This window comes from Neofelis nebulosa, chromosome 12 (genome assembly GCF_028018385.1).
Source record: "Neofelis nebulosa isolate mNeoNeb1 chromosome 12, mNeoNeb1.pri, whole genome shotgun sequence".
NCBI lineage: Eukaryota > Metazoa > Chordata > Mammalia > Carnivora > Felidae > Neofelis > Neofelis nebulosa.
The window spans coordinates 1,024,487-1,044,094 of record NC_080793.1 but is presented as its reverse complement, the minus strand read 5'-3'; the positions used below and the strand labels follow the sequence as shown (position 1 = coordinate 1,044,094).

Here is a 19,608-nt window from a genome sequence, read left to right as displayed (position 1 = left end):
TACCTTGTTTAAAACACACACGCACAAGCTCCGAGATCTTCCTCAAAAACACACCCCTTGGGTTGGGGGACAGGAAGGCCAAAGTGCCAAGTTCCCAAGTCCCCACGCCCCAAGTCCAGAGCTCCAAGTCCCCACGTCCCTAAGTCCCCAGGCCCCAAGTCCCCACACCCCAAGTCCCCAGCCCCAAGTCCCCAGGCCCCAAGTCCAGAGCTCCAAGTTCCCACATCCCCAAGTCCCCAGGACCCAAGTCCCCACACCCCAAGTCCCCAGCCCCAAGTCCCCAGGCCCCAAGTCCAGAGCTCCAAGTTCCCACGTCCCCAAGTCCCCAACCCCAAGTCCCCACACCCCAAGTCCCCAGGCCCCAAGCCCAGAGCTCCAAGTTCCCACGTCCCCAAGTCCCCAGGCCCCAAGTCCCCACACCCCAAGTCCCCAGCCCCAAGTCCCCAGGCCCCAAGTCCAGAGCTCCAAGTTCCCACGTCCCCAAGTCCCCAGGCTCCAAGTCCCCACACCCCAAGTCCCCAGCCCCAAGTCCCCAGGCCCCAAGTCCAGAGCTCCAAGTTCCCACATCCCCAAGTCCCCAGGACCCAAGTCCCCACACCCCAAGTCCCCAGCCCCAAGTCCCCAGGCCCCAAGTCCAGAGCTCCAAGTTCCCACGTCCCCAAGTCGCCAGGCCCCAAGTGTCCAGGCCCCAAGTCCCCAGGCCCCAACTCCAGAGCTCCAAGTCCCCAGGCCCCCAAGTCCCCACACCCCAAGTCCCCAGGCCCCAAGTCCCCAAGCCCCCAGGCCCCAAGTCCCCAAGTCCCCAAGCCCCAAGTCCCCAGGCCCCAAGTCCCCACACCCCAAGTCCCCAGGCCCCAAATCCCCACACCCCAAGTCCCCATGCCCCAAGTCCCCACACCCCCAAGTCCCCAGGCCCCAAGTCCCCAGGCCCCAAGTCCCCAGGCCCCCAAGTCCCCAGGCCCCAAATCCCCACACCCCAAGTCCCCAGGCCTCAAGTCCCCAAGCCCCCAAGTCCCCAAGCCCCCAAGTCCCCAGGCCCCAAGTCCCCAGGCCCCAAGTCCAGAGCTCCAAGGAAAGGGTGGGGGCAGGACAGACGTGACCTCCAGCCACAGGACTGCTATGCCAGGGTGGTGCTTCAGTCCTTCCTCCAGCCAGCGAGGACCGAGGGACAGACCCCCCTGAGGAGCCTCAGAGGTGTGAGGCAGCGCCCCAACCCACAGAAGACACACCTGCCACCGGCGTGCCCCTGACCGGGGTCTTGAGTGCCATTCGGCCACCCACTGGCCCCCCTGCTCCTCACCCCCAGGACGTGCTCTCCACACTGTGGCCGGAGCGAACCCTGAGGGGCACAGATCTGGCGCATCCCTGCTTACGACCCTCCCGAGTCGTCCGTCCCCGAGTCATCGGTCGGGGCACTTGGGATGAAACCCAGCCTCTGGCGGCATCGGCCCCCTGGCCCTGCGGCCCTTCCATCACCCGCGGGAGCCTGCTGCTCCCGGGGCGGCTTCCGGCCTCTGCCTCCTCCAAGCAGCCCTCCTCGCACCCCAGCGTGCACCCCACCCCTGGTCTGTTTCCTCCGGGCTTTGAGCTTAATATTTTCCTCCGTGTTTACTTACTCTCCTCCTACTGCACATGCTATAAACTCGGTGACAACGGGATTTCTTGGTGGCCCGTTGGCTTCTGAGGCCCCACAGGGGATTCTCTGTTCACAGTTGCGGATGAACGAGGGAGGAAAGTCACATCGGCCAGCAGGGGGCGCTACACACCGTGGCCTCCGGAGACATGGCAGCACTCGCGGCCCCGGGCACAGGCTGTGTGGGTGGCCTCAGCCTGCCTTGTCCGTGGCCGCAGCAGGCCCTCGAGGCCGCGGCCTCGTCCCCCGAGCCCCCCAGAGTCCACGCAGGGGGCAGCTGCCAGGCCTCCCCCGTCCTGCCCGCCCAGCGCCCTGGAGGGCAGTGCTCCACAGGCACACACAGCAGGCTCTGTGCGTGGGGAGATGGGGGGGGTGCTCCCCTCTGGCTGGACCCTGAGCTGAGGAGGGGCTCGGACGGGGCGTCCGGCCCGCCGGGATCGTGGTAGTCCTGGGACTGGAAACCCGCTTCAAACCGCAGGCGGGCTCAGCGGCAGTGAACAACAAACACAGAGTGGGGGACGGCGCCCAGAACAGGGAGGACCGAGGACCGACCGGCCGCGTCGCTGATGAGCCTCGAGCGCATCGTGCAGAGACACAGAGACCCGAGCCACCCCGTTCTGTGGACCCACAGAAAGGCCATCGGTGGCTGCCAGGGCTGGGGGTCCCGAGTGACTGGTCAACGGGTCTGGGTCTCCCCCAGCTGGGGCTGCCCGGCCCCTGCGCACGCTTATGGCTGAGCTGTGGGGTCGCGAAGTAAACCCCACACTGTTAGAAGTGACACATGCTGCCGGAGGCCATCCTGGCCTTCACGGACGACACAGGTTATGACACAGACAGAGCCAGAGACTTAATTCCGGGAAAAAGAAAATGCACACGTGAAGCTCGCCTCTTGCCCCACCCCTACTCCAGCCGGGGTCAGGAGGGCCCGGGCACACAGCCCACCGGGGGCAGGCATGCACAGAGAAGGCCCAAGGCACTGAAGGGTGGCCTCCCTGGAGGCAGGGGTGCGTCCGGCTATGGCTTCTGCAGCCTCTCCCCCCTCACCTGCAGAGACACCCTGGCCCCAGGGCTGGGGTGGGGGGGGGGCTCTTTCTTGACAATGGGTGGGCACTGAGCAGGTGGCATCGCCCTCTCAGCCCCCCAGGGCAGACCAGGGGCACAGAGGAGCAGGGCCCCAGCCCCAGTGCTGCAGGGGTGGGTGCCATCCAGGAAAGGCCAGTCTGCCCTCCAGGGCTGCCCCAGACAAGCTGAGCCCCTATGCCCTGCCCACTCTGCCAGGGCTGGTCCAGCTCCAGATGTGAAAAGATGCAGGGAAGGCGAGCTCTCCGAAACCCGGACCACACCCTGGCCTTTCCTCCGTGTGCCTTCTGGGGCCAAGTCAGACAGAGATGCCCTGCGGGCTGAGGAGGAGGCCCCACTGTGGGTCAAGGAAGGCTCTGGCCATGAAGAGGCCACCTCCTCCCCTCTCAAAGGGAAGCAGGGACTTCCAGCAGCTCCTGGTGAGAGGTAGGGAGGGGTGAGGGCGGGGGGACCCCCTCCCCTGCAGGCTGTGTGGAGGGGTGGGCCCTGGGCCCCGCCCAGCTGCAGCACAACCACCTAGGAGTCAGGAACCGGGGCTCCCCCGAGCACCCTTCACCTGCTCCTGCCCTTGTGCCAAGCTCAAGCCAGCAGCCACTGAGGACAGAATTGGTGGGCAAGGGGCCGTCTGGCTTCCCTGCCTCGGCCCCTCCCAGAGTCATGCTGTGAAGGCCAAGGGGACAGGTGTGGGGTTGCCACCTTGCCCAGCAGCGCCTTTGCCCCCACCCTGGGGTCTGAGCCCTGCGGGCAGGAGCCCTGGGACTCAGGGGTTGGTTGGAGCCGGCACCCCCAGCGTGGCTCAGACCCAACACTTCCCTTGGAGGTTCTTGTTCTGTCCATCTCCACTCACCAGAGCTGTCCCAGACCCCACGGGCTTGGTTCTCCAGCTTCCTGCCGATCCAGGAGCCCCAGGATCCTTCCAGACACTTCTCACTGGTTTTGGTGGCTCAGGGCTGCTGACCGTCTCCCCCAGGCCCAGCCGTCAGGTTCGTGGCACTGCTCTCTGCCCCCAGACCTCTGCCCTCGGGGGAGAAGCAGTCTCCAGGTCTCCGTGCCTCCACCCCGCTGACCACAGAGGGAGCCCGAACTGTGCTGACATGTCAAGGGCCCCCTGGACCCCTGCCTAGTCAGACTCCACCCCAGGGAGCCCTTGCAGCAGCTGGGAGGGCAGAGGCCAGATCCTCCTTATGGTCACTGGGGGCCTCACCTACACAGTTCACCTTGACCTTCTAGAACCGGTCCTCCCCTGCACCCTTTGACCTGGGTGGGTCAGCTCTGCTGCTCCCAGCTCTAGGTTCCTGCACGGGCCCTCAGGGCCCCCTGCATCCCACCCACGTGCGCATAGTTTCTGTGTAAACACACAACCCACTTTCTCCTAATCTGTGGGTGTCCTCTGTGTCCCTCCAGGAAATGGGTCGGGGCTGGGCATCTCTGCCGGGGCTTCAGGAGGGGCCCCTGCCCCCACCCTCACCTGGAATCCAAACCAGGCAGCTGCCTCCAATGCTCCTGTCCCTCAGGTACCTTCAGCACCCTGATCACAGGCTGCAGGCCACCGTGACCCTGCCCCAGCTTCAGCGTGCAGGGCAGTCAGGACGTGGGCTCTGCGGGCCTGGGTCGTCCCAGCCCCCACTGTTCAGCAGTCAGGCCCCCCTGCCTCCTCTTCTTGCCAAACCTGGGTGACGTGTCATGCACCTGATGGCAGGCCCTAGAGCTCGCACCCATGAGAGCACCTGTGGGGCTAAGTGGCGACCTCAACCACCAGGTTGCCTCAAGTCAGCCTCTGGCCCACTGGCAGCTGCCCCACCCAGGATCTGGAGATCCTCCCATGTGCCGGGCCTCCGGTTTTGTTGGGGCAGCCACACTAAGTATGGGAATGAGAAGAGAAGGAGGAAGAGGAGAGAAAGAGGGAGGGAAGAGGGGAGGGGGGAGTGGAGAAGGGAGGAGGAGGAGGGGAGGGGTGGGAGGACAGAAGGAGGGAGAGAAGGAGGGGAGGGGAAGAGGGAGAAATGGGGAAAAGGAGAGGACTAGGGGAGAGGGGGGAGGAGAGGGATGTGAGGAGGGGAGGAAGCAGAGGGGAGGAGGAAGGGGATGGTGTCCTCCAGGCCAGAAGAAGGCACAGCCAGGCAGGAGAGGGGCTGACCCCACCTCGTTAGTGAGAGGCCACTGTGGGGTACCCGACCTGGAACCAGGGAGCAGCACGCGCAGAGAAACGGGGTGGCCTGCTCTCTGGACCCTTGTGTCTCTCCTCCGTCTCTTCCCCTCCAGGGCCCCGGGCCAGGAGGGAGGCCCCTGTCCAGGTGAGAGGGGCTCGCGCAGACGTGTCAGCACACGCACACACACACACGTGCACAGGCACAGGCACACCCTCTAAGGAGTGGGCGTGTGGGAGGCAGGGGGTAGGAAGAGCAGGAGAAGCCCATCCTGGCAAAGGGCGTGTGGACGGCACAGGATGGCCTCCTTGGGGTGCCGGGGAGGGGGCGGGGGCACCAGCCGGCAGCCCACCCTCCCCTGTTGTGTGCGCAAGTGAAGGTAGTGGGTCTGGGGGTGAGGACAGGGCTACCACCCTCCAAGTCAGCCCTGCCTCTCCCGGCCCACAGAGGAGCCACGCCATACAGGGTCAATCGGGGAAAATCACGAGTTACAGGCCCCATGGCAAAGAGCTACACCACCCCTCCTACAAGAAATCCAGGCCCCTGCAACTCAGCCTGTGAAAAGTCTCCATCACCCTGAACCCTTGCTTTTCTCCAGTGGGCTTTGGTTCAGGACCCCTCCCATTTCCTTCTTCTCCATAAAACAATGTTTCTCTCCTTTGTTGGACTTGTCTGTGGTTTTGCCGTTAGCTTGCATATCCCAAATTGCGATTCTGTGCTATTCCCCAATCAACCCCTATCTGCTGGTAAAATAACTTTCATTCTTAAGGTCAACATGACCATTTAGTAAAGGGCCGGAGCCTCAAAGGAGGGGTCTTGCCTCACCCAGAATGCCCAGCCTTGGCCACTGGACAGGCACTGCCCCCGAGTCAGGAAAACAGCTCAGGCCTGGCCTCATCCTCAGGCCAGGAGGTAGCTTTGCCTCTCCACCGTGGCTGGGGCATACAGGTAAGCTAGACCTGCCCACATGTCACACAGGACCCAATAGCCCAGGGAATCTGTCCATTCCCAGGTCCCTGTGCCAGCTAGGACTTCAACGTTCTGACCAGCGATCTAAACTGATGGTCAATCTCCCCCAGAAGACCTGGCCAGGACCCAGCCTCACTCCCCTTCTACTTCAAAGGCCACCCGAGTCCCATCGCCCAGACTATCCACCATCACCCCCACCCTTTCCCACCTTCTCACAGGACCCTAGCCCCCCCCACGCCCCTCTTCCGACAAGGCTCCGCCCCTCTTCTCGCTCCCGCCCCCTCCGCGTGTCCAGAGCAGGCCCCGCCCCTCTGCTCGGCCCCGCCCCCCGCCGGGTCCGGCGCAGGCCCCGCCCCCTCCGCCAGATCCTGCGCAGGCCCGCCCCTCTGTTCGGCCCCGCCCCCTCCGCCGGGTCCTGCGCAGGCTCGCCCGCTGGCTCCCGGTGACCCGCCAGACATGGTGAACCTGGGCCTGTCCCGGGTGGACGACGCCGTGGCCACCAAGCACCCGGTGAGAAGGCCGCCTGGAACGCGGGCCCCCGACCTCAGCAACTGACCTGAGCGGAGCGGGTAGAGGATCCGTGCGGGGGGGGGGGGGGGGGGGAGGGGGGAGGGGTCCTCGTCAGGGAAGAGGGACAGGGACAGAGGGGGGGGAGCCCCTGCTGTGGGGACCGGGGCATCCTGGGTGGACATGCAGGCAGGTGGGATGTGTCCAAGCCCTCAGGGCCTCACGATGAGGTCTCCTTCCTTACGGCCCGAAGGAGGGACGGGAGGGACGGTAAAAGAAGCGGGAGGGGAACTGAGCCCTCAACCCCCTCCCTCATCCCAGGGACTCCGGGGGTATGCCGCGTGCCAGTCGAGCGCCTTCGTGAAGGGCATTTTCACCTTTGTCACAGGTAGGCTGGGTCCCCGTGTCCTAGGGTATGGAGAGACCTCGCCCTCCTGTCTCACCCTGACTCCCCGGCAGGTGGCGTCAGGTGCTGGGAGCCTGACAGGGGCCGGGGGCGCTCGGCACCTCGTGGACAGGCTGGCTGACGGGGACCTTGGCTCTTGGCAGGCACCGGTGCAACCTTCGGCCTGCAGATGTTCCTTCAGAGGAAGTTTCCGTACCCCTTCCAGTGGAGGGTGCTGGTGGCCGTAGGTGGGTACTCCGGGGCCTGTGCCTATGGCCTTGGAAATGCACCTGATTGCCAGAGGGGACGCTGGCTCTTCGGCACGGGTGGGAGGCATGCCTCCTGGGATGGGGTCCCGGTTCTCAGTGGGCGTCCTGCCGAGTCCACCACCACCACCTGCCCAGGTCCCCTTTCCCTGAGAAGTGCGGAGACCCAGGCCCACAGCCCGCTGGCCCCTGCCCCTGGCCCCGGTCACAGGCTCAGTGGCCAGCTATTGGGTGCCCCGAGTGGAGTCGCACAGATGCAGCAACCTCTGGCTCTTCCCGGAGACGGGGCGGCTCCCCAGAGACCTGGGCACAGGTGAGAGGCTTCTAGAGACCGGCGGCTCCCCAGAGACCCCGGGCACGAGGGGGAGGCTGGGGGCAGCGGGAAACAGAACCTGAGGGCCCAGTGCCAGGGGCTGAGGCGGCGAGCCCAGGGCCCAACGTGCAGGCTGGACAGGGCCTCTCCCTGCTGGCCTGTCCCTCCTGCAAGGGCGGGAGTGGGAGGCACGCCAGACCTTCCTGAGCCCTCCGCGCAGGAGGGGTCGGGGGCCCTGAGGTGGCCCTGAGGTGCGGGGAGTGCAGAATGAGGAGTGTGGGCGCCCCGAGAAGAGCGGCCAGACACCAAGCTGACCGATCTCAGGCCTGCTCAGCAGCTTAGGGTGCGGTTCCAGCCGGCTCCCTTTATCTCCTACAGATCAGCGCAGCTAGGAGAGCTCCAGCTGGGGCCCAGAAGACCTGGGCCAAAGACTTCCGGAACACGGCCCTCAGGGCGTCTGCACCCCGAACTGGCCCTCTCCCCCCACAGAGACCCTCCCCACACCCTAAGGTGACCCGGCGGGTGTCCCCTGCACACAGGCGTGGCCAGATCTGCCGAACCTGTGCAAACTGCTTCCACGCCCGCCCAGGAGGTCAGACCAGAGGGGCTGTCCCCATGGCGGTTGGCTCCCATAGGGCAGTGAGAAACACGGTGGCCACCGAGAGCTGCAGGGGGTCAGAGAGGCTCTGGGCACTTGGCGGAAGGGCCATCTGCATGCTCTGGTGCTCTGACACTCCCTGTCTGGCCCCGGCGTCCCCCACAGTCCGAGGTGACAGCTGCTGCTGGGGGTCGCCAGACAAATAAATGCCTTGCCCTTCTCCAACCTGAGTTCTGCAGCCATCGGGAAGCACGTCAAAGCAGCAAGATGAGAGACAGATGTCACCTTAGCATCATACACGGGAGGACCTGCCGGGGCAGTTCCTAACACTGAGCCCCAGAATCAGGCCCTGCGGGCACTGGAAGGCCACCACCACGGCCTTGTCCTATGGGACCCACTTCCACACAACCAGTCCCGGAGGGGCAGAGCAGAAGGTGTTCGGCCAATCAGCGCCTGACTCCCAAGAGACGAGGGGCAGGAAGCGGCTGTGCCTGCCTGCCTGCCATTCCGAACCCACCTATCAGACACCGTCCTTCTCTCCAGGAGAGGAGGAAGCGAGGGGTGGGGGCAGGCCAGAGCTGGCTCGCAGAAGCCCCACCCACACGGCAGGCAAGTTCTGGAGTGGGTAAGATGACACACCCCACCCCACCCCCCCCCCCCAGCAGAGGAAGAGGCAGAGATCACATAAAACCTGGGCAAGTCCACCTTCCCAGTAACGCTGAGGACACACAGGCACAGGGCCACGCCGCCCCAGCCCCGGCTCAGCTCCCGTACCTCTCGGCCTAGCCAGTCGTTCGAAAGAATATTGTGCACCTACCGTGCAGCAAGGAATCTGTTAGCGGGAAGGCACAATGACGGGAAGCCCGGGATAACCACGGGGAGAGCAGGCCAGGGTTTAAGTTTTCTTTCGTGTCCAAGTGGGTGGTCGGGGACCCACAGGCCGTCAGGGGCCCGGGCTCCGTTTGGCCCGCTCCCTGCTGTGACGGCCTCTATTCCAGACCCACCTCGTGGTCCGAGACGGAGGTGCTGGTTCCAGTCCCTGGGGAGGAGGACAGCTCCCTCCCCACTTGTGCTTACACTCCACTGGCCGAAACAGAGTCCCACGATATCCCTGGTGCCAAGGGGCCTAGGGGGACAGCCTTGCTCTGGGCCACCACGTGCCCCACTAAAATTCAGAGGGTGTACATCTGCGGAAGAAGGGAGAAGCAATATTGACGGACAGTGAGCAGCCCGGCCTCAGGCCCTGGGAGAACAGGGGGCAGAATTGGCACTGTAGGGAGCAGACCAGGCCCTTGACGGGTCCTTCCAACCCCCTGAGGTCTCAGAGGGAGGGCAGAAGCTGAGCGTGGAGTTTTAAATGGGTCTGGACTCCCCTTTGAAAAACTGGCAATGACTTGGGGCGCCTGGGTGGCTCAGTCAGTTGAGCGTCCGACTTTGGCTCAGGTCATGATCTCGCGGTTCATGGGTTTGAGCCCCACATCAGGCTCTGCGCTGACCGCTTGCTCAGAGCCTGGAGCCTCCTTCGGATTCTGTGTCTCCTTCTCTCTCTGCCCCTCCCCCACTCACACTGTCTCACTCTGTTTCTCAAAAATAAATTGTAAAAAAAAAAAAAAAAAACTGGCAATGACCAGAAAGCCGAAAAGGTCTGTGAGGTCGTGGAGGACCTGCACGTGACAATATCTGAGTGAAGGCCATGGTCATGAGCGGGGTCCCCAGATTTACATGTTGCATCCCTAACCCCCAGGACCTCAGAACATGACTGCACTTGGGAAATCAGGCCTTTAAAGAAATGGTTGTGTTGAAACGAAGTGGGCCCTGATCCACTCCGGCCTGTGTCCCTGTTAGGAGAGGAGGTCACAGACACGCACGGAGGGACGGCCATGTGGGGACACAGCGAGAAGATGACCACCTACAAGCTCAGGAGGAGCCAGCTCTGCTAACACCTGGCCTCCGGGATATGAGACGAGCAGTTTCCATTGTTTCAGCCACCTGCCACTTTGCTGTGGCGGCCCCTGCAAATCCATGCGTTGCTGGAAAAAGTAACCTATCCGGTGTGCCTCCCTCAGAGTCCCGGGCTGGCAGGTGTTTGGAGCGCTTAACCCCACCGGAAGCTTGGGCTGCACACGACCCCGCCTGGAGTAAGCAGCATCAAAACTAGACCCGGGAATTGCCCCAGGAACGTGGAGGTGGAGCAGGGCGGGCTCCAGGCAGCAGGTGGAGGTCAGGGAGGGGTGAGGTAGTCGGGGCTGACAGCTGAGGTCTCGTGAGCCAGGTCGCCCTGGGTGTGGAATCTGAGCTTGGGGTGGGGTGAAGAAATGGAGATCCCACAAGGCAGAGATTAGAGGTTTTAGGAGGCTCAGTGGAGGACAGCCTCGGGGTATGGAGGGGATGGGGAGGGTACAGGGGGCTGGTGTGAGGTGCCGTGTCAAATCACCACAAATCACTTCCCTATGGAAAGTGCCTTGACCCCAGCAGTGCTCCTGAGCAGACAGCAGCTGACCCAAGCATGCAGGGGACAACCCCAAGGCTGGCTGGGGGCACAGAAAGGGGGCAGGGTGGGCCAGGAGCTCCAGGGCTCCGTGGTTGAGAATCTCGGCCCCCATCACAATGGGCTGAGATTCCGGGGGCGACGTGAACTGCTTGCGGCTCTGTTGAACAGGGAGGGCGGGAGTTGCACGGGGGCCTGGAGGACCCTGACGGCCACCATGAAGGCATGCAGTGAGGCAGATGTGGAGGGGCAGATCCAGGAGCTGAAGACAATCACTCGGCTCCAGGGTGAGCCCTCCGTCCCCACCCCCCCCACACCCCCCCCCCCCCCCACTGGACCAGCCTGCCTGGCCCCATGCAGGGCCCAGGGGCTTTCAGATCTAACACAGGGCCAGTCCAGGGCAAACAAGGGCTAGAGGCCACCCTCCCCCCCCCAACGGACCTGAGAGGAGGGATCAAAAGGGTCTGCCATGCAGGGGGCTTCACGGAGATTTGTGAGCACAGTGAGCCCCAAAGCCAGAGGGGACATTCTCTGGCCATTGGGTCTGGAAGGGAATCACAGGACGCGCCCACCTCTGGCTGCCACCTCACGTCCCCCGCTGCGCGGCACAGCCATCACTAAGAGCCATCCAGATAAGCACTGCTGGGCAGTGAAGCCTGTGGCCCTCGAGTGGGGGCAGGAAGGAGCATCTCCGTGCCCACCCCTCCCCCCACCAGAGCAATGCCGGGCACTGCAGATCCAGGCCGTAAAGGAGAAGACGGTCAAGAACAGAGCCACGCTGGCTCTCCTGCACAGCACCATCCGCCGTGGGGCCCAGGACTGGGCTTTGGCCCAGAAGGTGAGCAGCCCTGCTCCCCCAACCTGCTGACCACGGGCTGGGGGTGGGCACATGCTGAAACAGACCCACACACAAGGGGACAACAAGGACCTCCCCCTTTTCCCACTCTTACCTCTCAGGAGCCAGGGGGCATCTTGGGGAGGGGCTCCCCAGGACCTGTCACTCCAGCAAGCCGGATGGGCAGGTTCCCCACCGCCCACCCCAGACGGCAGGGTGGGCCTGATGGGGAGCTTCTCCTGGGCTCCCCCTACAGCAGGGGCCCCTCTGGCTCTCTGGCCATGGAGGGGACACCTGGGTCCTCTTCTCCTGACTCCCATCACTTCTGAGCTGGGATAGCCTGGATGGGCCCTCGCTGCTGGGCTAGCACGGGCTAGAGAGGCCCGGGGAGAATGCCTGGAGGGAGGGACTGGTGGCTGGGGGTACACAGGGAGACCGGGGTCCCAGCTCAGCCACCACCGCTCTGCAGTATGACCAGCAGACCATCTCCAAGGCCTGCGGGAAGGACACGTCCATGAGGTTGGCGCACTGCCGCTGCTCCATGGAGGTGAGGTGGCAGGAGGGATCCCTCGGCCTCGCCCGGCCAGCGGACCGCTCCCCCCCCCCCACCCCCACCCCGACCACCACCACTAAACCACGTTGCGGAGCCGGTGGCGGGCAGAGCGAGTTCCCAATCCCAGGGGTCCCGCCCCGCCAGCCCCGCTGTGCGCGGTCCCCGCGGCCCCTTGCGCACCCACGCGCGGGCCGTGCCCTCCCCGACCCAGGTGGCGCGGGAGAAGCTGCGAAAGTACGTCTTCGACCGCGTGAACGTGCACAACGTACTGATCCACCTGGTGCGACGGCGGGAGCGGAAGCTGGAGAGCATGAAGCTGGAGCTGGCTAGTTTGCGGAGGCAGCCCGACAACACCAAGGAGGAGCAGCGCCTGCGGCAGGTGGCGGGCGGGGCGGGGCCTCCGGGGGGAGGGGCGAAGCTCCTCCGGGAGGCGGGGCCCCGGGAGAGAGGGATGGGACGCCGTCGGGCGGCGGGGCTAGGAGAAAGCCACACCGGCCAACCCTCCCTGGAAGAAAGCGCAGCCTCCCCCGGTCGGCCTCCAGGTGGGCATCCACGCGGTCTGTCCCAAAGCACTGTGTGCCCTCGGGCGACCCCCAGGTCATCCGCCAGCTGGAGAACAACATTGAAAAGACCGTGATCAAGATCACCGCAAGCCAGAACATCTACCTGCTGTACGTGGACCTGCTGGATTATCTGAAGAAAGTGAGCCCCCTCACCCCACACCTCAGCCCAGGGAAGTCATCTGGCCCGGAGGGCGGGAGTCTCAGGCCCCAGCCTGCACCGCAGGGCTAGGATCTCAGTGGGGACCTCAGCCTCCGGGGCAGGGCCACCCCTGCCACCACCACCCCCTCCCGTGGGGAGGGGGCTGCAACTCTCCTCCAGGCCGGTTTGCCTCTGGGACAGAGCCCTGCTTTAGGCCCCAGCTGAGCAGGGACACCCTGCACCTGTAGGTGGAAAACATTCCATCAAGAACGTGTAATTTGCTGTTTCAAAAAGGCATATTATGGGACACATCAGAATTGTTTGGGTTTTCTTGCACATGCTTGATGGTTCGGTTTTTATCTTGCCCCATCCTTTATCGTTGCCTGGCCTCCGAGGGCAAAAGATGGGCCCTGAGCCTTCAGAAAGTCCCTCATCCCAGAGGGACTTCATAGACGGCAGGCCAGTAACCTGGAGCTTGCTGCCCAGCTCTTTTAAGCCAGCCGCCCTGCCCCCAGCAGAGGAGGCCTGGAGGAGGCCCCCAGGGGCCACAGGTCCCACCGGGAGGGAAGGCCTCTTCATGGGGAGGAAGAGGACCAGAAGATGGGAGGACCGGACGGTGGGGGCCCTGGTGCCGAGAGGAGGAGGGGCACAGGGAGAATGAGGAAGTTGTCCACACTCCCTCACCCCAAGGCTGGGGCAGGGGGAGTCCTGGAGGGCAGCGCAGCGAGCCAGGTGACAGGTGGAGATGTGGTGGGATGGGCAGACACCGGCACTCTTCCTGGCTGGGGTCGCAGCCCCCCAGGCTCTGCCCAAGCTGCACAGGCAGGTGTCACGGTCCTCCTGCCTGTCCCTCTTGCCTCAGCCCCCTGTTCCTAGACTCAGCCGAGGCCCTGCACACCTCGCCTTCCTGGGCCCACCACCCCACTCCGGCTGTTACCTGGGGTCCAGACCTCCTTCACGTGACCAATTATGTCCCCCGGGGGGTATGTTCTTTTCAGAACATACGCAGTTTTTAAAAATAACTCCTGGGGTCATCTGTATTTTTTTTAAAAAACTAGGGAAATTCTACATTATGTAGTTATTAACAACAAATGACTAAGGGTCAAGATACATTAGATATTGGGGCGCCTGGGTGGCTCAGTCGGTTGAGCGTCCGACTTCAGCTGAGGTCATGATCTCACAGCGCATGAGTTTGAGCCCCGCATCAGGCTCTGTGCTGACAGCTCGGAGCCTGGAGCCTGGAGCCTGCTTCAGATTCTGTGCCTCCCTCTCTCTCTGCCCCAACCCACTCACATTCTGTCTCTGTCTCCATCAAAAATAAATAAACATTAAAAAAAAATTTTTTTAAGATATATTAGATGTATATGAGCCTGGCTCTGAGCTTAATACTTCATTACATATAGATTCTGACAGCAGCCTCGTGAAAGAACCAATTATCAATAGGTGGGCACACTCAGAAGTTAAGTGGCTTTCCCAAGTCCCCCTAGCCCGCTGGTCAGGGCAGCCTTGGCCTTGAGCCCTAGTCTCTGACCCCACGTCCGTGTTTCGAGCCCCTCTGCTATGCTTCAGACAGCAGCCACTCCCCAGCCGCAGGCTCCCCCCAGGGTGGGGCACAGTCACCGCTCACCCGGTGCGACACCCCCATCACAGCCTCCTTGGAAGTATGTCTGAGTGTCCTGGGCAGTGGGAAGGCCCAGCAGGGAAATGCCGTCTGCCCTCCTGAAACGGTGCTTTCCCTGCTCTGTGCCTGGTGGGGGCTGGGGCCCCAGGCCGGACCCTCCAGGGTGCTCAGGGCCCACACTGTCTGGGGTAAGGAGTGAGGGGCAGCATCTGCTTGGCCTGGAGCCCCGGGGCCATCAGTTTCTGTGCCCACCTGCTCCCGCCCCTTTCGATGCAGGAGCTGGCCAGCTACCCCACAGGGCTGGACAAGCTACAGAATCTCGTGAGTGACTACTGCTCAGAACTGTCAGACATGACCGTCATGTCCCAGGATGCCATGATGATTACAGATGAGGTCAAGGTAAGCTCAAGTCCCAGGCCTGGGGATCCCGCAGGTCCCTGTCTCTGACCCGTCTGGCCCAGGGTCTGCAGGGACACTCACAGCCTGTGCTGCCCACAATCACTGGAGGGACCCAGCAGCCACCTCACTGGCCTGCTCTGCTCACACACTAGGCCCCTGGACAGAAAGAGTCGCCCCTGGGCATGGAAGCCAAGAGGTAGACACAGGAGGGAGAGAGTTCGCCCGGTGCAGACAGAGGCCATCCATTCACCAGGTCTGCACCAAGGCCTCCTCAAAGCCCTTGTAAGTCAGGCGTGCATCCTCCTCCTGATGGGGGCAGTGTAAGGAACCATCCAGCGGTCCATGAAGAAATGTCACACAACCACTGGGCCATGCTGCAGAGACGAGTGGGTGATGTGGGGCCACTGTGGGGCCCTTAGCTGCTAAGGGAGGCAGTGCTCAAGTAGGGCTCTGCATATAACCGAGCGGTCCCAACCCTAGAGGACGAAGGACAACCAAGGTCCTGGGGCATAACGGGGCCAAAGGAGGCACGGCTGGCTGGAACAGAGCAGGTGCAGAGGAAGGGAGCCTTTGAACCGGTGGAGGCAATGGGGCGGGGGGGGGGGGGTTAGGTGCTGGCCCCCCACCCAACCTGGAGCTCTGGGAGGAGAAATTTGCGTTTCAAAAATGGCCATGCTCTGGCTGCAGAGACTAAGGGTGAGCAGAATCCAGGTCCTGGTTGCATGGAACAGACCAGCGGTAGAGCTGGGTGCCTGGTCATCACTGGGGCCCCAAAGCCTCTAAAGGTCACCCGATGAAGTGTGGGGCCAAGTCAGATGTGGACGGGGGTGGGGAGGGCAGCATGCAGGACGCAAGGGCAGGTGTGGAGGGATGACAGATTTAGCCGCCAAAGCAGGACACTCGGGAAGAGACGGGGCCTGGGGGAAGACGTTGGCTTCCTTTTTAGACTGGGGCATCACTCCGGTGAGTTGTCAGTGGAGCCGGCTGAGGCAGCGGGGGGCCCAGGCTACAGAGAAACGGGGTCCCTGAGCCGAGGCTGCAGTTGCAGAAGGCAGCACCCCCAGGGGCCAGGCGGGAGAGGCGTCCAGAGAGGAGAACGGAGGGCCGGAAGGACTACGAAAGCCGCGGGCCTGGGCACGTTAGAACGAAGGGGACAGCCGAGAGCTTCCAGCACTAGTCCCAAACCTAGAAGATCGGGACTGAAACCGCCGGCGGCCGGCCGGGCTTAGCACCACGGAAGCCGCGGTGAGACGTACCCCTGCCCCACCGCCTGCGTCCCCAGATGAACCTGAGGCAAGCGGAGGCGACTTTCATCGAGGAACGCAGGGCCCGGGAGAACCGGCTCAACCAGCAGAAGAAGCTGATCGACAAGATCCACACGAGGGAGACCAACGAGAAGTTCCGCAGGGTGAGTCCCTGCAGGACCCTGGGACCGCAGGGCAGCGGGAGGCCCCGCCCCCACAGGAGACGTCGCTCATCCCCTCCTCCCCCTCCTCCCAGGGCCGGCGGGACTTGGACTTCCCCTCCAGTCTCGTGGGTGCAGAAACCGTGAAAGGTAACCTGAAAGGTAACCGCTCAGCTCTCCGCCCGCCCCCAGCCAGGGTCCCAAAAGGCCGGCAGGGACTCAGGTCTCTGCGAGGGCTGCCCGGGCGAGGGAGACAGACGGGCCCCCTGCCTGTCCCCACTGACCTGCAGAGGCCGAGTGCCAGCAGCCACAGCGCACTCTGCAAGGCACTGCTCCCAACCTTGGGCTTGCTGCTGAGTGTGCTCGAGCCCCCAGTTTTCTCAGCTGTAAAATGCACTTAACGGTGCGGTCCCCTGGCTTCCCAAGGCTCGACCACCCGGTGATTCCTCAGAAGGGTTGTGTCAAGCCCCCCCGGGGCCCTGTGCTGCCTCTGAGAAGTGCCAGGAGGCACCCATGCCAGGCACCCGCTGGATGGAGCTGCCCTGGGGCATCCTGAAGGGCCCCGCTGAGGGGGCGGGGGGAGCAGGGCAAAATGCAAGCAACTCCGGCAGCCACCTGCTCGGCTGGGCATGCAAGGAGATGTCTGATGGCCTTTGCCCTCCTGCATGCTGGCCACCCTTCCCCTCTGCTCCGCCCAGTGAGGAAAAGAGAGACCTCCCAGGCTGATATCCAATACCAGACGGACGTGACTGCTTTGGTGGAGAAAGCGAAGATAGCTGTACAATGCTCCCACCTCTGGGTACTGCCCCCTGGCACTCCCGGGGAGTGAGTGGAGGGCAGGGGGCCCCCGCCCCAGCCCAAAGCCTGCCGCGGGTACCTCTCGAATGAATGCGGGCACAGAGCTGTGGCTGCACGGCTGAGAGCGGAGAGCACGCCGGGAAACGGTTGGCACAGCCGAGCCTCATTCCAAGGGCCACACAGGGCCCGCTGGGACTGGAGGGAGGATCCAAATGCCGAGACCTTCCCCTACAGCCCTGTCCCTTCCTAAACTGCCGGGACCACAGTGAGAGGCTGACACTGCCTGGCCCTCCCGTTTAATCCCATCTGGCTTTATCAGTAGTAAGCTTAGCTCCCATCCACGGCCCTGACTTTGGACCAGTGGCTCAGAGCCCCCGGCAGTCTCTCAGGGGTGATCTCCTCGCCTCTGCCTTGGGGTGTCTGCCCTCTCTGCTCGTGCTGTGAGCGACACGCGGGGCCTCACATAAAGCGCTTCACCCAGTGCCCGGCCGCGGTCAGCATCGTTCCTGACCGCTGGGGGGGGGGGGGGGAGGGACCCCGGAAGAAACCAGTTCTGGGGGGACCCACGCCTGCCTGGCCCACACCCGCTTCTCTCCCCACGGGCCCGGCCAGGACATCGCCGGCCGCTTCCTGGCTCAGAGGAACACGGAAGAGAACCTCGGGCGGCAGGTGGAGGGCTGCGAGTGGCGGCGGGTGCGGCCGGAGGCCCTGGTGAAGAAGCTAGAAGCAGAGGAGGCCGCGCTCAAGTTCCGCCAGACGCCCAGCTCCGCCAGGTACCCCAGGAGGCCCCTGCCTTCGGCCGCCGGGGCCACCCGGTGGGGCCCTCGTGAACAGCCCGTGTGGGCGGGGCCCGGCTCGGAGCCCAGTGTGTCGGCTGCCACCGGGCCTGTGGGTAGCCTGGCAGGTGGGCGGCGAAGGCCCAGCCGGGCGATGCCACGTGCCCACAGCTGAGCTCTTGAGCCCCCGAGTTTAGCACGACACCCGACGCAGGTCTGTGGCCGCCTGCCCTCGACTCTGTGCCACCTCCCTCCCCACCGTCCTCAACAGCTTCAAGTCTGTCGAGAAGAAAATGAAGGACATGCTGAGAGAGGAGGAAGAAAGGCTCCAGCTGGCCTACTCCAACATGACCAAGAGCCAGAAGCTGCTGCTGACCATCCAGATGGGCATCGACAACCTCTACGCCCGGCTGATCGGCATTGCGCTGCCCACGGCCCAGGTACCAGCCGCAGTGGGGCGGAGCCGTCTGCACGGAGGGTCCCCGGGAGAAGCCAGGGTAGAGATGAGACCCTTCTCCGGGCCTGCAGAAAGAAGTGCTCTCCAACACCCTCGACGTGTCCAGCAAGCTGGCATACTGTGAGGGAAAGCTCCTGTACCTGGCCGACAGACTGCAGGCGCTGTCCAGGACCGAGGAGGTAGCCCGAGGCTGGGGGTGCCTATTCGTCCCAGGTACCCTTGGAGCTGACAGCGCCCTGTGCCCTGCAGGTCAACGCAAAGGTGAGGGATACCCTGGAGTCCTCAACTCTGAAGGAGAAGCGGAACCAGAGGATCAGCTTTGAAGACCTGGAGGACGATGTGATAGGTACAGGCTCGGGGCTGGTGGCCAGGCCGCCCGGCATTGGGGAGGGGGCGTGTGGCAGATGGTTCTTTCTGGCCAGGACAGCCTAGAGGCACGGGGGGGGGGGGGGGGGGGGGCTACGAGGACGGACAGGTGCGTCTCTTGTACCCATGGGATTTTAATTCACGGAAGGGACTTAGTGAGGACATGGAGAGGCTGATGCTGTCGAAAGGAGAATTTACTAACTTTCCTGACACATGGGAGCATCACTGCCTGCGAGGCGGCGGAGAGGAGCAGGGGGAAGACCGAGGCCAGAGCCTTTATGGGGTTTCTGTGGGAAAGGCAGGGGAGGGCAGCTTCGGGTGGGCTTTTGGAATAATTCCAGTGGGCTTGCCGTGTAGGGGCCGTCCCCAGTTGTCTGGTGCCTGGGTCTGGGTTGGTTCAGGCGGAGGATTATTGACCTGGTGTGAGAGTGTGACATAGAAAGGGGGCCGGGGGGGGGGGGGTGTGCTCTGGCTCGCTCCGTTTGCAGGAGAGACGCTCCCAGCGGGCGAGGCTTCTGCTGTCTCTAAGGACTGGCTAGCCCTGCGAGGGGACAGCCTCTCCCTGGGTCTGTAAGACCCCACATGCCAGGGCATCAGGAAGATAGAAAATAAGAAAAAAATGCTAATAGCTGGCCGGGTGATGGTGCAGGCCAACAAAGCCCGCACTGTAAGCGAGTTCGCTGGAGCAGAGGGGCTGCAGAGTGCAGCTGCCCTCCTCCTGGACCTCCCTTCTAGAAACCTTCCAGTTCGCAGACGTGGACCACAGCTACGTCCCCTCGCGGGCCGAGATCAAGAGGCAGGCCCGGTGGCTGATCGAGGGGAGGCTCAAGGTGGCCAAGAAAAAGAAGAAGTAACCCGGAGGAGGAGCCCCTGCCCCGCCCCGCAGCCCCCGCCCCCCAGCCGGCGCTTTGTTACACAAATAAACATTTTTCCAGGACTGCCAGGGGGGACCGCGGGAGAGGAGTCGCGGAAATGAACCCTGCGGGGACGCAGACGTGGGGGGATCACGTTGGGAAGTCTGCGGAAACGTGTGGTGCTGGGTGAGGGGCCAGGGTTAGGGGGTGAACGGCGGTGGGGGGGGGAGGGGTCAAGCGCCTTCTGCGAGCCCGGGGACCGCCCCGAAGGCCGGCCGGTCGGCCGGCCGGCTGACGTGGCTCCGCGCGCACCTCCGGCCCACTGCCCCGCGCATGCGCACACCCCCAGGCCGCCGCACAACCGGGGCACTGGCGGCGCCCCTCAGAGGCGCGCCCGGCCAAGTCCGCTTCCGCTCGCGTTCCGCCGCGCATGCGCGCACCCTCTTGGCCCTCGCG

At 63.8% G+C, this 19,608-nt stretch overlaps 3 protein-coding genes across 4 annotated transcripts; all 3 read left to right on the top strand.

Annotated features, from left to right (window-relative positions):
- Positions 1-879: 879 nt before the first annotated feature.
- On the top strand, positions 880-4,604 carry LOC131490932 (nascent polypeptide-associated complex subunit alpha, muscle-specific form-like). Its single transcript, XM_058693333.1, has 5 exons — positions 880-1,078; positions 1,152-1,565; positions 2,749-3,139; positions 3,564-3,696; positions 4,118-4,604. The coding sequence occupies exons 1-5, from the start codon at positions 880-882 to the stop codon at positions 4,388-4,390; spliced, it is 1,410 nt and encodes a 469-aa protein (XP_058549316.1). The 3' UTR covers positions 4,391-4,604.
- A 1,601-nt stretch (positions 4,605-6,205) lies between these two features.
- On the top strand, positions 6,206-8,123 carry TMEM141 (transmembrane protein 141). Its single transcript, XM_058693494.1, has 5 exons — positions 6,206-6,339; positions 6,658-6,724; positions 6,886-6,969; positions 7,193-7,300; positions 7,679-8,123. The coding sequence occupies exons 1-5, from the start codon at positions 6,286-6,288 to the stop codon at positions 7,690-7,692; spliced, it is 327 nt and encodes a 108-aa protein (XP_058549477.1). The 5' UTR covers positions 6,206-6,285; the 3' UTR covers positions 7,693-8,123.
- A 2,436-nt stretch (positions 8,124-10,559) lies between these two features.
- CCDC183 (coiled-coil domain containing 183) lies at positions 10,560-19,306 on the top strand. Of its 2 annotated transcripts, none has more exons than XM_058693489.1 (14): positions 10,560-10,673; positions 11,103-11,224; positions 11,691-11,768; positions 11,986-12,153; positions 12,372-12,476; positions 14,374-14,496; positions 15,779-15,904; positions 15,997-16,051; positions 16,600-16,700; positions 17,312-17,472; positions 17,747-17,915; positions 18,004-18,111; positions 18,182-18,278; positions 19,034-19,306. In XM_058693489.1, exons 1-14 carry the CDS (start codon positions 10,604-10,606, stop codon positions 19,150-19,152), a joined length of 1,602 nt encoding a protein of 533 aa, XP_058549472.1. In that variant the 5' UTR covers positions 10,560-10,603; the 3' UTR covers positions 19,153-19,306. The 2 variants fall into 2 exon arrangements, with proteins under 2 accessions (XP_058549472.1, XP_058549471.1); XM_058693488.1 differs by having other exon boundaries at positions 15,997-16,063; positions 19,034-19,304.
- Positions 19,307-19,608: the final 302 nt, after the last annotated feature.

What these genes read in the sequence shown, in the direction of transcription:
- LOC131490932 (XM_058693333.1), top strand. Translation starts at nt 880, where the DNA reads ATGCCCCAAGTCCCCACACCCCCAAGTCCCCAGGCCCCAAGTCCCCAG. An exon ending in CAGCGTGCACCCCACCCCTG is followed by an intron (nt 1,566 to 2,748) that starts GTCTGTTTCCTC and finishes GTGGGCACTGAG; the next exon opens with CAGGTGGCATCGCCCTCTCA. An exon ending in CCAGCAGCTCCTGGTGAGAG is followed by an intron (nt 3,140 to 3,563) that starts GTAGGGAGGGGT and finishes TCCACTCACCAG; the next exon opens with AGCTGTCCCAGACCCCACGG.
- CCDC183 (XM_058693488.1), top strand. Translation starts at nt 10,604, where the DNA reads ATGAAGGCATGCAGTGAGGCAGATGTGGAGGGGCAGATCCAGGAGCTG. An exon ending in AGGAGCAGCGCCTGCGGCAG is followed by an intron (nt 12,154 to 12,371) that starts GTGGCGGGCGGG and finishes GGCGACCCCCAG; the next exon opens with GTCATCCGCCAGCTGGAGAA. An exon ending in TGATTACAGATGAGGTCAAG is followed by an intron (nt 14,497 to 15,778) that starts GTAAGCTCAAGT and finishes CTGCGTCCCCAG; the next exon opens with ATGAACCTGAGGCAAGCGGA.
- TMEM141 (XM_058693494.1), top strand. Translation starts at nt 6,286, where the DNA reads ATGGTGAACCTGGGCCTGTCCCGGGTGGACGACGCCGTGGCCACCAAG. An exon ending in CCGTGGCCACCAAGCACCCG is followed by an intron (nt 6,340 to 6,657) that starts GTGAGAAGGCCG and finishes CCCTCATCCCAG; the next exon opens with GGACTCCGGGGGTATGCCGC. An exon ending in CATTTTCACCTTTGTCACAG is followed by an intron (nt 6,725 to 6,885) that starts GTAGGCTGGGTC and finishes GGCTCTTGGCAG; the next exon opens with GCACCGGTGCAACCTTCGGC.